Source organism: Ranitomeya variabilis, chromosome 6, assembly GCF_051348905.1.
Source record: "Ranitomeya variabilis isolate aRanVar5 chromosome 6, aRanVar5.hap1, whole genome shotgun sequence".
NCBI lineage: Eukaryota > Metazoa > Chordata > Amphibia > Anura > Dendrobatidae > Ranitomeya > Ranitomeya variabilis.
The window spans coordinates 103,147,459-103,162,956 of record NC_135237.1 but is presented as its reverse complement, the minus strand read 5'-3'; the positions used below and the strand labels follow the sequence as shown (position 1 = coordinate 103,162,956).

At 41.9% G+C, this 15,498-nt stretch overlaps 1 protein-coding gene across 3 annotated transcripts; it reads left to right on the top strand.

The window, feature by feature from the left end:
• Positions 1–860: 860 nt before the first annotated feature.
• On the top strand, positions 861–13,714 carry LOC143783484 (microtubule-associated serine/threonine-protein kinase 4-like). 3 transcript variants are annotated; one of them, XM_077271882.1, is made up of 21 exons: positions 861–1,124; positions 1,367–1,468; positions 1,928–2,015; positions 2,445–2,512; positions 2,870–2,955; positions 3,744–3,952; positions 4,747–4,885; positions 4,986–5,118; positions 5,266–5,431; positions 5,590–5,691; positions 5,928–6,050; positions 6,183–6,283; positions 9,182–9,273; positions 10,008–10,096; positions 11,168–11,248; positions 11,402–11,482; positions 11,949–12,029; positions 12,179–12,259; positions 12,410–12,490; positions 12,643–12,723; positions 12,957–13,714. In XM_077271882.1, the coding sequence occupies exons 1-21, from the start codon at positions 897–899 to the stop codon at positions 13,052–13,054; spliced, it is 2,310 nt and encodes a 769-aa protein (XP_077127997.1). In that variant the 5' UTR covers positions 861–896; the 3' UTR covers positions 13,055–13,714. The 3 variants fall into 3 exon arrangements, with proteins under 3 accessions (XP_077127997.1, XP_077127998.1, XP_077127999.1); XM_077271883.1 differs by lacking the exons at positions 11,949–12,029; positions 12,179–12,259; XM_077271884.1 differs by lacking the exons at positions 12,179–12,259; positions 12,410–12,490.
• The last annotated feature ends 1,784 nt before the right edge of the window (positions 13,715–15,498 follow it).

Genomic DNA, 15,498 nt, shown 5'->3' with positions numbered 1-15,498 from the left:
CACCACCTTGCGATTTTCCGTTTTTGTTCTTTCGTTTTTTTTCTCCCCTTCTTCTCAGAGCCATAACATTTTTTTACCATAAATATAGCCTATGAGGGCTTGTTTTTTTGCAGGCCGAGTTGTAGTTTTTAATGACACCATAGATTGCATACTGTATATTGTACTTGAAAACGGGAAAAAAAATTGAAGTGCAGTGAAATTGCAAAAAAATGCAATTCCACAGATTTTTTTATTCAAAATATTCAATGAATGCTAAAACTGACCTGGTCATATGATTCTACGGGTCAGTATGAGAATGCAGATACCAAACATATATAGGTTCTTTTTTTACTTAAGTGGTGGAAAACAAAATCTGAACGCCGGCCATGAGTCAGCGTTCATAAAATGTGATGAATGGACAGGCACACTGGCCTTCTGCAGACCCCAGCTGTCATTACCACCCATCGCAACCCCAGAATCATGTGACAAGGGCGCTAATGAGCAAGAATTGTTACACGGTTTCGGTCAACATGTCTTAAATGCTGTTGTCAGTGACTGACAGTGGAATTTAAGTGGTTGACAGCCGAAATCCATCTGCATCTATTTGTGGGTCATGACAGCTGATCAAATCAGCTGTCATGTGCGGGTAGAGATGCCGGCTCTGGCGCTGCCTAAAAAAGACAGGGACACAACCTTGGGCGTACCTATACTTTCAAGGATGTAAATGGGTAAAGATTCCATCCCCGGATTCCATGATGACACCACTGATGAAATGTTAACATTCCTCCACAAGATTCCATGATGACATCATAATGCACCGCCACTGCTTACCCAAGTGCTTACTGCCCAGGTGTCATTGTTGTCAGTGATTGGCTGCGAAGCTGGTGATATACTGACTGCGCTTGGATTTGTTAGAAATGTCTAGAATTTCTTCAGATAAACGTGAAGTGTTGGCACTACTCCAGGGGATTCTTACGACCTATGCCCCTGACATTGTGCTACCACTACCCGATGGCGTCCTCAGCTTCACTTACCGGATGGTTATGAAGCTAGTGAGCGACTGCCTGACCAAATACCACCGAGGTCGTATAACCTCAGAATATCTTGAGCATTTACAGATGAACATCAGGACATTAGTACAACAGGCAAGCAACAGACAAACTGGGCAAAGCGTATAAAATATTAATGAATAATATTTATAACAAGTTTATTTACATGAAATATGTATTTTGGCCAAGAGCAATATAATTTATCGCTTATACGAAATATCCATATATGTATTAATTGTAGCTGTAGATTGCAGGAGTAAAATGGTGACGTAAATAGTGTCCTATATTCTCTACTTTCTCTCATGATTTTCCTTTTTTGTTTATTTCAATTTTTATAGGCTGAAGAAAGATCCCAAAGTGGAGATTTGGCCTTTCTTAAAAAATTGGCCCGAAAGTTCCTGGATGTACTAGAATTTATGGACCCCTCACTGATGTATTTGGTAAGAATCCGTCATCTTCTATATCTCATGTCTATCTTGTCTGATCTTCTCCAGATTCCTAGTCATATAGCAGAATGTCATATTTCTCATATTAGAAGCCTCCCAGTCCGCTACCGGCAGATACAGGATATTTTATGGCCGCCTGTCTCTGCTCCATCCTCTGTGGTGACAGTCTGTGCTGCACTCAGTGGTGCGGACCTTTCGGATCACATCTGTCTCACTTTATCTTCACAATCTTCCTTCTTGTAAATGCTGCAGTTCTGGTAATAGATGTTATTGGAGAACTGTTGTATATACAAGTCCCTTATACATTAATGTGGATTTACTGGACGGAGCAGCGGTGTATATTCCATACAATACCGCAATTATGTAAATCCAGGTTTAGTCCTTTCTGTCTTTTGTGTACTGTAATTAAGTATTTGTAAAAGTTGTATTAATTGTACGTATTATATCCATTAGGAAACACCGGACGGTGACTCCAAAGAGGGGCAACAACGAACTATCGCTGACCCCAATACCAGTGAGCCACGGCTAGAAACGATTGAAGGTAAGCTGATCATCTCGTCTTCCTACAAACATTAATATTATGGAGACTCCAGAGAATATATAAATTTACTCTTCATCCTATGTATGAGGCCAGTGACGGCTCCAGGACCTCCTATAGACTATAATAGAGAAGGCCCATGCAATTCTGAAAACCCCTCTGATTCTCTTCTGAGATCTTCTCAGCCCCAAAATGCACAAGGAACCTCATAGGGTCCCCATTCAAGTCCTTGTCAGATCCAGAACAATCACACATTTATGGTAGAGTAGATCTATCTATGGATGTGCCATAATTATATACAGTATGTGCAGAATAGCCATATAACTAGTATTATACCATTTACTTGTCTTTCCTTCCTTATATCGATGTGTTATTTATTAAATATTGATATAATCTAATACATGATGTCTCATTATTTTATCATTATATTAGAGACAACTGAGCCGGCAACTGCTGACGGTGGAATACCTGAGACACCAGAGATCCCCGAATCTGCCAGTGTAAGTATCAGAGAAGACATCTGTATATCATCCGATAACGGGGTAGGAATTACATATCACGTTACACCCCATAAGACAGCGGGTTAATTCTATTCTTAACGTAGATTGGACCTATTATTACTACTCCTGTCTCCTCTGTGTGATGTCCCTTACCATCCCCTCCAGTACAAAGATATATGTGCATGGAGGCTATCCCCATAATATAATAGTGTCTGGGGAGCGTCCTGCTAGTATCATGTCCTCTACATCTGCTGCAGTGTAATCTGCAGGGACATAATCTAGGGGAAAAGTTCCGGCATCTGCAGCTTTTATTTTCCTGCAACTTTTATGTCTCATTGTCATTTCTTATTCTTCTAGGCCGTGATCAGATCATTGAACCCTATGAATAAACCAAAGATGAGCGACTTTACCCAGATCAAAGTGATCAGCAGTGGATCTTATGGGTGAGCTTTATGTATAAGCTACATTTTTTCCAAACTCCTTATGATGAATCCTCTGTCTATATGTCCTCCTGCCTTGGGGAAATTCCTGTATAAGAGTCCACGTCTAAATATTACTGTTGTCCAAGATCTGAAACATTTTTATTTTTTCATCCGATGGAGCTTTGTAAGGACTTGTTTTTTGTGAGCCGAGCTGTTGTTATTGATACCACTTTGCACTAGATCTAATCTACATCTAGTCATCTAGTCCACGTCTATTTGTCACGATTCAGCTCAGTTATGATGTGATATGGATGAATACCTCCCATAAGTGATCATTCATGCCGAGTTATTTTGTGTATTTCCAGATAATGATTTCTAGTGACGGCCATACATCTAGTATTAACTATTAGTGATGAGTGAGTATGCTCGTTACTTGAGATTTCCAAGCATGCTCGGGTGGTCTCTGAGTAGTTTGGGTGTGCTCGGAGATGTAGATTGTGTCGCCGCAGCTGCATGATTTGGGGCTGCTAGACAGCCGGAATACATGTGGGGTTTTCCTAACAAACAGGCAATCCCCACATGTATTCAGGTTGTCTAACAGCCGCAAATCATGCAGCTGCGGTGATACAAACTAAATCTCCGAGCACGCCAAAATACTTGGAGAACACCCAAGCATCTTCAGAAAAACCAGAGTAACGAGTATATTCGCTCATCACTCACTATTAACTAATAGTGCAGAAGATCTTTTGACATATAGACAGACTGATAGTAAGAATTCTGTATAAATTATGGATTTTTCTCCTCTACAGGGTCGTCCACTTAGTGCGTCATAAAGACACGAACAAGGTTTATGCCATGAAGAAACAAGCCAGGAGAAACCTGGATCATCCAAAATATCTTGAAAGGGCCTATCTGGAAAGGGATATCGCAATATTCTCTGATTGTCCCTTTGTTGTCTCCACGCTTTGTTCCTTCCCAACTAATAGACATCTGTGTATGGTCATGGAATTTGAAGCAGGTAAGATATATCCATTGTATCTATATCCAGCCCATATCTGCTTAAATATATAAAGGTACCAATGTATTTATATTTCATTCATCTACATGCTCATAAGAACAGTTTAGGAGGGTTACATCTTTCTGACAGATAATAATTTTCATTGCTTCTTATTGCATTTCTTTTCTGATGTTGGGACAACAAAAACACTGCATTTCCATCTGAGTTTTTTTGTTTTTTTATTATTTATCTTGAATGGAGGAAGAATGATTTTTTAATTTAATTTTCTTTCCCCAAATATTTTTATTATTATTTTATTTTTTAGTCTCCATAAGGAACCTGAACTTGCGATTACAGAATCGCATTTCCTATGTACTGCAATATGGATATTGCAGAATATGGTGAAAATCTTGGTCCCCTATGAAGCCAAGCTACACACTGACCTTCACAGAAGTACCATAATGGCAAGGATAGTAGTCTTCTGCAGCCATAGCCACCCACTGACATGAAATGGGGACGATGAGTGCTTAGAGCAGCTCGCCTCCAGGTCACCTGCTGTCACAGTGCAATGTAAGAGTTTACCAGCAGGGGGCAGACCGGAGCTCTGTTTTTGTATAGGACTACTCTGTAGTATACGCTCTCCATCACAAGACTACTCTGCAGTATGCAGTATACAGTACGCATTCTACATCACACAGTGTATCTCTATGATTGACTCCCTGCCCCAATGTCTCAGCTTATTTCTCATTCACACTCATCATGTGTAATTTACATTGTAAAAAACCCTCACCTGTCATATTTGCTTTCTGCTCTAGGAGGAGACTGCGGCAGTCTCATAAAGTTATGTGGTCGTTTACCCCTTGACTTGGCCCGCATGTACATTGCGGAAACGGTGCTTGCTGTGGAATATCTGCACAGCTATGGTGTGGTTCACCGAGACTTGAAGCCTGAAAAGTAAGTGAATGCAGCAGTTTAATACAGGGAAAGACAGTTATAGTTTGGTATACAGTCTATGGGTTATTACTTAGGGCTGACAATATCTTTTCTTTCACAGCCTCATGATATCATCAACTGGACATATCAAAGTCACCGATTTTGGGCTTTCAAAACTCGGACTCATGAGACCAACATCAGCCATTTACAAGGCTCGAACTAGGCACATCACCAGAGAGTTCCCTGGTAATCAGGTTAGCGATACATAAAAAACTTATTCTTTACGCATCTGATCTATTTCTGCTTCTCTGATATTTTCTCACATGGAAAACTTTTCCACCGATATTAGTTGTCAAAGTTATTTTCATTGATCATCTTCTCAATGTTCTGTTGGTTTCCAGATGATTGGCACCTTGTCTTATGCAGCCCCAGAAGTCATCATACAGGTGGGCTATGGAAGGCCTATTGACTGGTGGGCAATAGGAATCATCTTATATAAATTTCTCACCAGCCATGTGCCATTTAGAGGAAGATGCCAAAAAGATATTTTCTACAGAATCCTCACGGGTAAGTAAAATAATCTGACTACTGTGTGATGCCATAGTAATTTCGTTCAGTTGTTAGGTTCATTCTTTGGTTTAGTTACTTGTTTTTGAGAATTTGTTTTTAAATGATAGTAAATGTAGAGACTTTCTTTTCTGTAATATTTACTTTTTATATAACAGATGACATCACTTTGAAATTTCAAAATTTTGCTCTTCATCCCGATGCTGAAAACATCATAACTCAGCTGCTCCGAAAAAATCCAAAACGTAGACTCGGGACAGGTAATGTATATAGTAGTATTAATAATGACATATAACTCCTCTGTGACCTTACAAATAGATAATTTCCATGAGGATGAGCACCGAGGTCTCTGCTTTACCTTCTTCTCTATTCCCCAACTTCATGCCATGTCTTCCAGTATATGTTGGCTCTGCTCTGTCTTCAGCTTAGATTAACATAAAATGTACAGTCCTCCTAACATTGTCTGAATCACTTTTTTCTTGTCTTCCGTTTCCAGGAGGAGCAAATGAAATCAAGAGTCATCCATTCCTGAGTAAGTTAGATTTCAAGAACCTTCAACATCAGAAGCCACGGATTTGGCCAAAGCTTACGTCAGACGAGGACACCCGCTACTTTCCCAGTAAGTAGAATAAGATGTCATCTGCCATTTGTCTTCTTTCATTTTATGTGACAATGTGTTCCCATCATTATTAGTAATAACATGGTGACTGTGACTATATTAATAATCTCTGCTAATACTTGTTCTTTGTAGCTGGCAATAGGAGACTCAGACATATGGATTTAGATAAGGATGAAGTCATTGATTGGCCAGAAGGCCTAAACTATGCATCATCTTCTCAAAGACTTTCTAAGGTAAGTAAATCAGTAAATCCACAAAACTATAACTAAAAATAGTATTAACCCCTTCACGACATGTGCCATACTAGTACTAGTCGTGTCTAGTGTTGAGCGATACCGTCCGATACTTGAAAGTATCGGTATCGGAAAGTATCGGCCGATACCGGCAAAGTATCGGATCCAATCCGATACCGATACCCGATACCAATACAAGTCAATGGGACTCAAGTATCGGACGGTATCCTGATGGTTCCCAGGGTCTGAAGGAGAGGAAACTCTCCTTCAGGCCCTGGGATCCATATAAATGTGTAAAAGAAAGAATTAAAATAAAAAATATCGCTATACTCACCTGTCCGACGCAGCCTGGACCTCAGCGAGGGAACCGGCAGCGTTGTTTGTTTAAAATTCGCGCTTTTACTTGGTTACGTGAAGTCCCGGCTTGTGATTGGTCACGGCGCCATGTTGCCGGGACGCGGACCAATCACAGCAAGCCGTGACGAAATTACGTCACGGCTTGCTGTGATTGGTCCGCGTCCCGGCAACATGGCCGCCATTAACCAATCACAAGCCGTGACGTCACGGGAGGCTGGACACGCGCGCTTTTTAAAATGGGCGCGTGTCCAGCCTCCCGTGACGTCCCGGCTTGTGATTGGTTGCGCCGCGGTCAACCAATCACAAGCCGGGAGGCTTGTATAATACATCAGCTGAGAGGTGATACATGGGAATGTGAGACACATCCTGCAAATTCGACCAAACTTATTATGCAATAATTGATGTTTTGACAACATTGGCAGTTTCCCCTTGTTTGGTTTAGTTCATCCTCACTCATTTTGTGCGCCGCGGTCAACCAATCACAAGCCGGGAGGCTGGACACGCGCGCATTTTAAAATTTTAAAATGGGCGCGTGTCCAGCCTCCCGTGACGTCCCGGCTTGTGATTGGTTGCGCCGCGGTCAACCAATCACAAGCCGGGAGGCTGGACACGCGCGCATTTTAACATTTTAAAATGCGCGCGTGTCCAGCCTCCCGGCTTGTGATTGGTTGATCGCGGCGCAACCAATCACAAGCCGGGACGTCACGGGAGGCTGGACACGCGCCCATTTTAAAATGCGCGCGTGTCCAGCCTCCCGTGACGTCACGGCTTGTGATTGGTTGCGTCTCCCATGTGACTGCGACGCAACCAATCACAAAGCCGGGACGTAATTTTAAAATCCTTAAGGACCTGAAATTACGTCACGGCTTGCTGTGATTGGTTGCGTCGCCCATGTGACTGCGACGCAACCAATCACAACGCCGGAACGTAATTTTAAAATCCTGAAGGACCTGAAATTACGTCACGGCTTGCTGTGATTGGTTGCGTCCCGGTCACATGGGCGGCACGCAACCAATCACAAGCCGGGACTCACGTAAAGGAAAGAAAAGCGCGAATTTTAAACAAAGAACGCTGCCGCTTCCCTCGGTAAGGTGCAGGCTGCGTCGGAGAGGTGAGTATAGCAATATTTTTTATTTTAATTCTCTCTTTTACACATTTTTACATTAATGTTGTTTCGATACCGATACCCGATATCACAAAAATATCGGATCTCGGTATCGGAATTCCGATACAGCAAGTATCGGCCGATACCCGATACTTGCAGTATCGGAATGCTCAACACTAGTCGTGTCGTCTCCCCCTTTGATGTGGGTTCCGGCGCTGAGCCCACATCAAAGTCACGACATGTCAGCTGTTTTGTACAGCTGATATGTGTGCGCAATAGCGGCAGGTGGAATCGCGATTCACCCGCCGCTATTAACTAGTTAAATGCCGCTGTCAAACACTGACAGCGGCATTTACCTACCGCTTCCGGCCGCGCGGCCGGAAATGAGCGCATCTCCGACCCCCGTCACATGATTGGGGGTCAACGATGTGTCAGGATGGTAACCATAGAGGTCCTTGAGACCTCTATGGTTACTGATGCCAGCCTGCTGTGAGCGCCACCCTGGGGTTGGCACTCATAGCAAGCCTGCAGTTCAGCTACTGTACATAGCAGCGATCTGATGATCGCTTCTATGTAGCTGAGCCGATAGAGCTGTGCCAGCTTCTAGCCTCCCATGGAGGCTATTGAAGCATGGCAAAAGTTTAAAAAAAATGTTTTTAAAAATATAAAAAAAATAAAAAAAAACATAAAAGTTTAAATCACCTCCCTTTCGCCCCATCCAAAATAAAATAAAAAAAATCAAACCTACACATATTTGGTATCGCCGCGTTCAGAACCACCCAATCTATCAAATAAAAAAAAGCATTAACCTGATCGCTAAACAGCGTAGCGAGAAAAAAATTCGAAACGCCAGAATTAAGTTTTTTTGGTCGCCGCAACGTTGCATTAAAATGCAATAACGGGCGATCAAAAGAACGCATCTGCACAAAAGTGCTACCATTAAAAACTTCAGCTTGGCACGCAAAAAATAAGCCCTCACCCGACCCCAGATCACAAAAATGGAGATGCTATGGGTATCGGAAAGTGGCTCATTTTTTATTTTATTTTTTTAGCAAAGTTTAGAATTTTTTTCACCACTTAGATAAAAAATAACCTAGACATGTTAGGTGTCAGTGGACTCATAACGACCTGGAGAATCATAATATCAGGTCAGTTTTAGCATTTAGTGAACCTAGCAAAAAAGCCAAACAAAAAACAAGTGTGGGATTGCACTTTTTTTTGCAATTTCACCACACTTGGAATATTTTTCCCATTTCCTAGTACAAGACATGGTAAAACCAATGGTGTCACATGACCATATTGATGGAAAAATAAAAAAGTTATGGCTCTGGGAAGGAGGGGATCGAAAAACGAAAACGCAAAAACGAAAAAGGGCCGCGGCGTGAAGGGGTTAAAGTACTACATATATATATTTGATTTTCCTCTCTGTATTTTAGCTATATGCCACCAATACCAGGATGATGAGCAATGAAGATCATAAGCCATCTCCAGATTCTTCTCCAGAGACCAGCACAAAACACTCAGACGTGTGAGTAGATAATTATTATTATGGGGTACAGTTCTGACATATCTTCAGAATACCAAATACAAGACGCATATGACACAATACTACATCCAGAACCCCCCACCTATGATTGATCATCACTGTAGGGTCTGGCTTCTGATAACACTGGTGATAACAGTTGATAATTGTGACAGCCTTTAATTTCCATTTCATTAAAGCCCTTTATTACTAGTTATTATTATTATTATTATTTATTGTTATAGCGCCATTTATTCCATGGCGCTTTACAAGTGAGGAGGGGTATACATAATAAAAACAAGTACAATAATCTTGAACAATACAAGTCATAACTGGTACAGTAGGAGAGAGGACCCTGCCCACGAGGGCTCACAATCTACAAGGGATGGGTGGGAATACAGTAGGTGAGGATAGAGCTGATCGTGCAGCGGTTGGTTGATCGGTGGTTACTGCAGGTTGTAGGCTTGTCGGAAGAGGTGGGTCTTCAGATTCTTTTTGAAGGTTTTGATGGTGGGCGAGAGTCTGATGTGTTGTGGTAGAGGGTTCCAGAGTAGGGGTGATACGCGAGAGAAATCTTGTATACGATTGTGGGAAGAGGAGATTCTTGCTGATAGAAGGCAGTCCTGGGCAAGGTATCCCCTCCATTTTGTCCAAGTGTCCCAACTGCCCATACAGAAAGGAGTCTTTTTACTTTGAATTGCTTTTACTTGTAATTTATTTATTTTTCTTCTACCAAACAGGCAGAAAGAATCTTCTCCTACTACAAGTGATGGTGATAGTGAGTTTTTCACTGCTAAAAACAGCAAGTCACCATCTCCCATATTGTCAGGTATGTGCAGGTCTATAGGACATCTTGATGTCACCACTGACCAATAGGTGTAATGTAAATGTTACATGAGGGCTCAGAAAATCACTGCTTTTTTGTGCCTTTAAAAAAACAATCCAACACTTTAATGTATAAAATTTTCACTCTTTTGTTCTGTGCATTAAAAGGTATAAGAGGCCATACAGTCTGGTGCCTGATACTGATCACAAATGGCTCGATCAAGCCCCAAACTAACCCTATATGTACCCTTAATGTGACACAGATGGTTTAAGTAATGGTTATATGATAACACTGCTGCAACTAATGTCATATTGAAGGGAACCTGTCACCAGATTTTTCCCCTATAACCTAAGACCACCACCTTTCAGCTCCGTGTTACAGCATTCTGGAATTTCTGTATACAAGTCTCCAAGCTGCCCTTCAAAAAACAAAAAAGACATTTTATTATACTCACTGATGGTGCAGTCCGGACTGATGGGCGTTACTGTTCTTGATCCAGAGCCTCCTCTCTTCTTGCGATGCCGTTCTCCTTCTCTGCTTCATGTGGATGATGCTTCCTATGTCATCCACACAGTGATCCCCCATTACGTTCCTGCGCAGGCACACTTTCCTCTGCCCTGCTGAAGGCGGATCAAAATACTGTAGTGCACATGCGCCTGTGGTCTTTGGCCCTTCCCCAATTAGTGATGAGCAAGTGTGCTCGTTACTCGAGTTTTCCGAACATGCTCGGGTGATCTCCGAGTAGTTTGGGCGGGCTCTGAAATTGAGTTTTAGTCCCCGCAGCTGCATGATTTGAGACTGCTAGACAGCCTGAATACATGTGGGGATTTCCAAAAAAACGGGCAATCCCCAGATGTATTCAGGCTATCTAGCAGTTGCAAATCATGCAGCTGCGGTGACTAAAATATAATTTCCGAGCACGCCCAAAATACTCAGAGAATACCCAAGCATGCTCGGAAAACTCGAGTAACGAGCACACTTGCTCATCACTATACATCAATGGTGGGATTTTCACATCTATTACTAACAATGATCATTGACTTGTTTTTCTCACTTTTTTATATGAATTTCCAGTTGAGAAGAAAAATACATCTGCATTAAAACTGGGAGAAGAGCAAGACCCAGAAATAGTAGCAGAGACAGAACCTAGCAGAGGTAAGTGTGACAATAAGCTCTATGTTGTCTGATGTTGGCGACTGAGAATAATTCATGAGGAGGAAATATTACATGTTACTGGTGGGATTTTCACATCTATGACTAACAATGATTATTGACTTGTTTTTCTTACTTTTTTATATAAATTTCCAGTTGAGATGAAAAATACATCTGCATTAAAACTGGGAGAAGAGCAAGACCCAGAAATAGTAGCAGAGACAGAACCTAGCAGAGGTAAGTGTGACAATGAGGTCTATGTTGTCTGATGTCGGCGACTGAGATTAATTCACGAGGAGGGTATATTATATATAGTGATGGGCGAGTGTGCTCGTACTCGAGTTTTCCAAGCATGCTCAAGTATTATCCGAGTATTTTGGGTATGCTCGGAAATTAAGTTTTAGTCCCCGCAGCTGCATGATTTGTGACTGCTAGACAGCCTGAATACATGTGGTGATTTCCTAAAAAAGGACAATCCCCACATGTATTCAGGCTGTCTAGCAGTCGCAAATCATGCAGCTGCAGGGAATAAATTTGAATTTCCGAGCACGCCCAAAATAATCGGAGAACACTGGAGCATGCTAGGAAAACTCGAGTAACGAGCACACTCGCTCATCTCTATATGTCAATGGTGGGATTTTCAAATCTATGACTAACAATAATTATTGACTTGTTTTTCTGACTTTTTTACATAAATTTCCAGTTGAGACAAAAAATACAACTGCATTAAAACTGGGAGAAGATCAAGACCCAGATATAGTAGCAGAGACAGAACCTAGCAGAGGTAAGTGTGACAATAAGCTCTATGTTGTCTGATGTTGGCGACTGAGAATAAGTCACGAGGAGGATATACATGTCAATGGTGGGATTTTCACATCCATGACTAACAATGATTATTGACTTGTTTTTCTTACTTTTTATATGAATTTCCAGATGAGATGAAAAATACATCTGCATTAAAACTGGGAGAAGATCAAGACCCAGATATAGTAGCAGAGACAGAACCTAGCAGAGGTAAGTGTGACAATAAGCTCTAGGTTGTCTGATGTTGGCAACTGAGAATAAGTCACGAGGAGGATATACATGTCACTGGTGGGATTTTCACATCTATGACTAACAATAATTATTGACTTGTTTTTCTGACTTTTTTACATACATTTCCAGTTGAGACGAAAAATACATCTGCATTAAAACTGGGAGAAGAGCAAGACCCAGATATAGTAGCAGAGACAGAACCTAGCAGAGGTAAGTGTGACAATGAGGTCTATGTTGTATGATGTCGGCGATTGAGAATTATTCACGAGCAGATGTTAACTCCCAGTGGTACGATTGCCACATGTATGATGACTGACAATGATCACTGACTTTTTTTTAAATTTTTTTATATGAATTTTTAGTTGAGAAGAAAAATAAGTCTGCAATAAAACTGGCAGGAGAGAAAAATGCCAAAATAGTAGAAGAGCGAGAACCTAGAAGATGTAAGTGTGATAATAAGGTCTATGTTGTTTAATGTTGGCCAGTGAGAATAATTCATGTGGAGAAGGTGTTATCTGTCAGTGGTGGGATTGTCACATGTATGATGACTGACAATGATCATCCTGTTCCTCTGCACAGATAAGATTTCTCTCCCCTCCTGCCACAATGACACCAAAGCAGTATCTTCTAATATGGAGTCCTATTACTTACTTTAGTTTTATATCTCCTCTCATAGGTTCCATCTTCCGACGGATTATTTCATCCTGCCAGCGTGGACTATCTAGGGCTGCTCGCAGCATCAGAAAACGATGCATTTTTCCAATCTGTCATTAGGGCACCATATACATCTAGTGCCCTGAAGAAAGTACAGCAAGTCCATCATCAAAGCTGTACTTGGGCAGCACGGTGGCTCAGTGGTTAGCACTGTTGCTTTGCAGCACTGGGATCCTGGGTTTAAATGTCACTAAGGAAAACATCTGCATGGAGTTTGTATGTTCTCCCCGTGTTTGCGTGGGTTTCCTCCGGGTACTCCGGTTTCCACCCACACTCCAAAGACATACTGATAGGGAATTTTCTGTGGAATATGATGGCGCACAAATACACGTAAGAAATAATACCCGTGCGGAAATATTTCTAACATCTACCTGTGGCCTTCTGACCTGCTAAAAGCATCTGCAGAAGATGAAGGCCTGTTCAAGCACATCACATCTTACTTCCATGCAATTCCTAATTTAAAAAAAAAAAAAAAATTCTGAATTAAATAATGTTGTTTTGTTATAGAATATTTCTAAAATATATGGCATACCAATACTGTACGTTGTACATGTTTGAAGCACCCTCATGAAGTTTTGTTTTTTCACTAAACGTGTATGTACTGTAGTGTGGTGGGGTAATATACTTCCCTACTGCCATCTTCTCTGGGATCAAGCTCTGTCCGGCTCCTCTTTTGTGTGATGTCATAGCTACATAGTTGAAAAAAGACCTGGGCCCATCAAGTTTACCCTTTCTCCACCAATTGTCCATTTTGTCACTAAAGTAAATATAACCTACAATGCTACGTGTATTGAGGAAATCATCCAGCCCTTTTTAAAAAGTTGTTGTAGTGTCTGCCATTATTAGTTCTTCTGGTAGGGCATCCCACAGTCTGACTGCTCTAGCTATAAATAACCCTTTCCTATTTAGCTGTCAGAATCTCCTGTCATTGCTCTTCTGTCTGTTCGGCTCACTCTATGCTCTCGGTGTAAGCCAGAAATCTCATCTATAATGCAAGCCTATGGGGCCTTGTTCTGACGCTCCATAGGCTTACATTGTTAAAGCCACATCCAGGTTACATAGAGTGCAGTATGACCCGGTCTGTCTGGAGAGCGGTGACATCAATCAGAAGAGGAGCAATCGGCGCTAGATACCAGGGAACTCGGTGGTAGGTGAATATATTAACATACACTACAGACCAGAGGTGTTGCTAGGATCCTAAAAGATTAGGGGCTGAGCTCCAAAGTACATGTTTTCTCACATGACCCCTCGCGACTAGGGTTGAGCGAAATGGATCAAATTCAAAAATCGCCGACTTTCGGCAAAGTCGGGTTTCATGAAACCCGACCCGATCCTAGTTTGTCAGCCATGAGGTCGGCGATCTTTGCGCCAAAGTCGCGTTTCGTATGACGCATTCAGTGCCATTTCTCAGCCAATGAAGGAGGACGCAGAGTGTGGGCAGCGTGATGACATAGGTCTCGGTCCCCACCATCTTAGAGAAGGGCAATGCAGTGATTGGCTTGCTTTCTGCGGTGTTACAAAGGCTATAAAGGGGCGTGCACGCCGACCGCCATCTTACTTCTGCCGATCTCAGCATAGGGAGAGGTTGCTGCAGCTTCGTCAGAAGAAGGGATATAGTTAGGGAGGGAAGATTAACCCCCAAACCGCTTGTGCTGTAGCGATTTCCACTGTCCAAAACCACCTTTTTTTGCAGGGACAGTGGAGGCTATTATTTTGTGCATCAGCTCTGTAGCTTATTAGGCTGCCTTATAAGGGTCCCTGATAGCTGCATTGCTGTTTGCACGCTGCTGTGCAAACCAACTGCTTTTTTAAAAGCAAAAATCCTGTTGCTCCTTTCTGCAGTTATCTTGTTTATTTGTCCATACTTGTGTGCAGCAGTCCTTTTTGTTGCTGCCATACTTGTCCTGAGATCATTGTAGGGAGATTGAAATTATACTACAGTCCTTGGATTTTTTCAGATATCTTCCAGCCACTTTCTGCCACATACATTGTGCTATGTTTCACACTGGGCCTGAGTTGTGGTGCTGTCTCCCCCCCAAAAAAGGGAGATTCAAATTGTCACAAAGTGGATATACGTCAGTTCTGTTAGTTTGTCGTATATCAGCCAGCCACGTTCTGCCACTTATATTGTGTTGTGTTATACACTGGGCCTGCGTTGTGGTGCAGTCTCCCCCCCAAAAAATGGAGAATCAAATTGTCACAAAGTGGATATACGTCAGTTCTGTTAGTTAGTCGTATATCAGCTAGCCACATTCTGCCACTTACATTGTGTTGTGTTATACACTGGGCCTGAGTTGTGGTGCTGTCTCCCCCCCCCAAAAAAGGGAGATTCAAATTGTCACAAAGTGGATATACGTCAGTTCTGTTAGTTTGTCGTATATCTGCCAGCCACGTTCTGCCACTTACATTGTGTTGTGTTACACACTGAGCCTGAGTTGTGGTGCAGTCTCCCCCCAAAAAAGGGAGATTCAAATTGTCACAAACTATATATACGTCAGTTCTGT

Coding starts and splice junctions, on each gene's coding strand:
- LOC143783484 (XM_077271882.1), top strand. CDS start 897: ATGTCTAGAATTTCTTCAGATAAACGTGAAGTGTTGGCACTACTCCAG. Junction 9,274..10,007: donor AGCACAAAACACTCAGACGT/GTGAGTAGATAA, acceptor TCTACCAAACAG/GCAGAAAGAATCTTCTCCTA. Junction 10,097..11,167: donor ACCATCTCCCATATTGTCAG/GTATGTGCAGGT, acceptor ATGAATTTCCAG/TTGAGAAGAAAAATACATCT.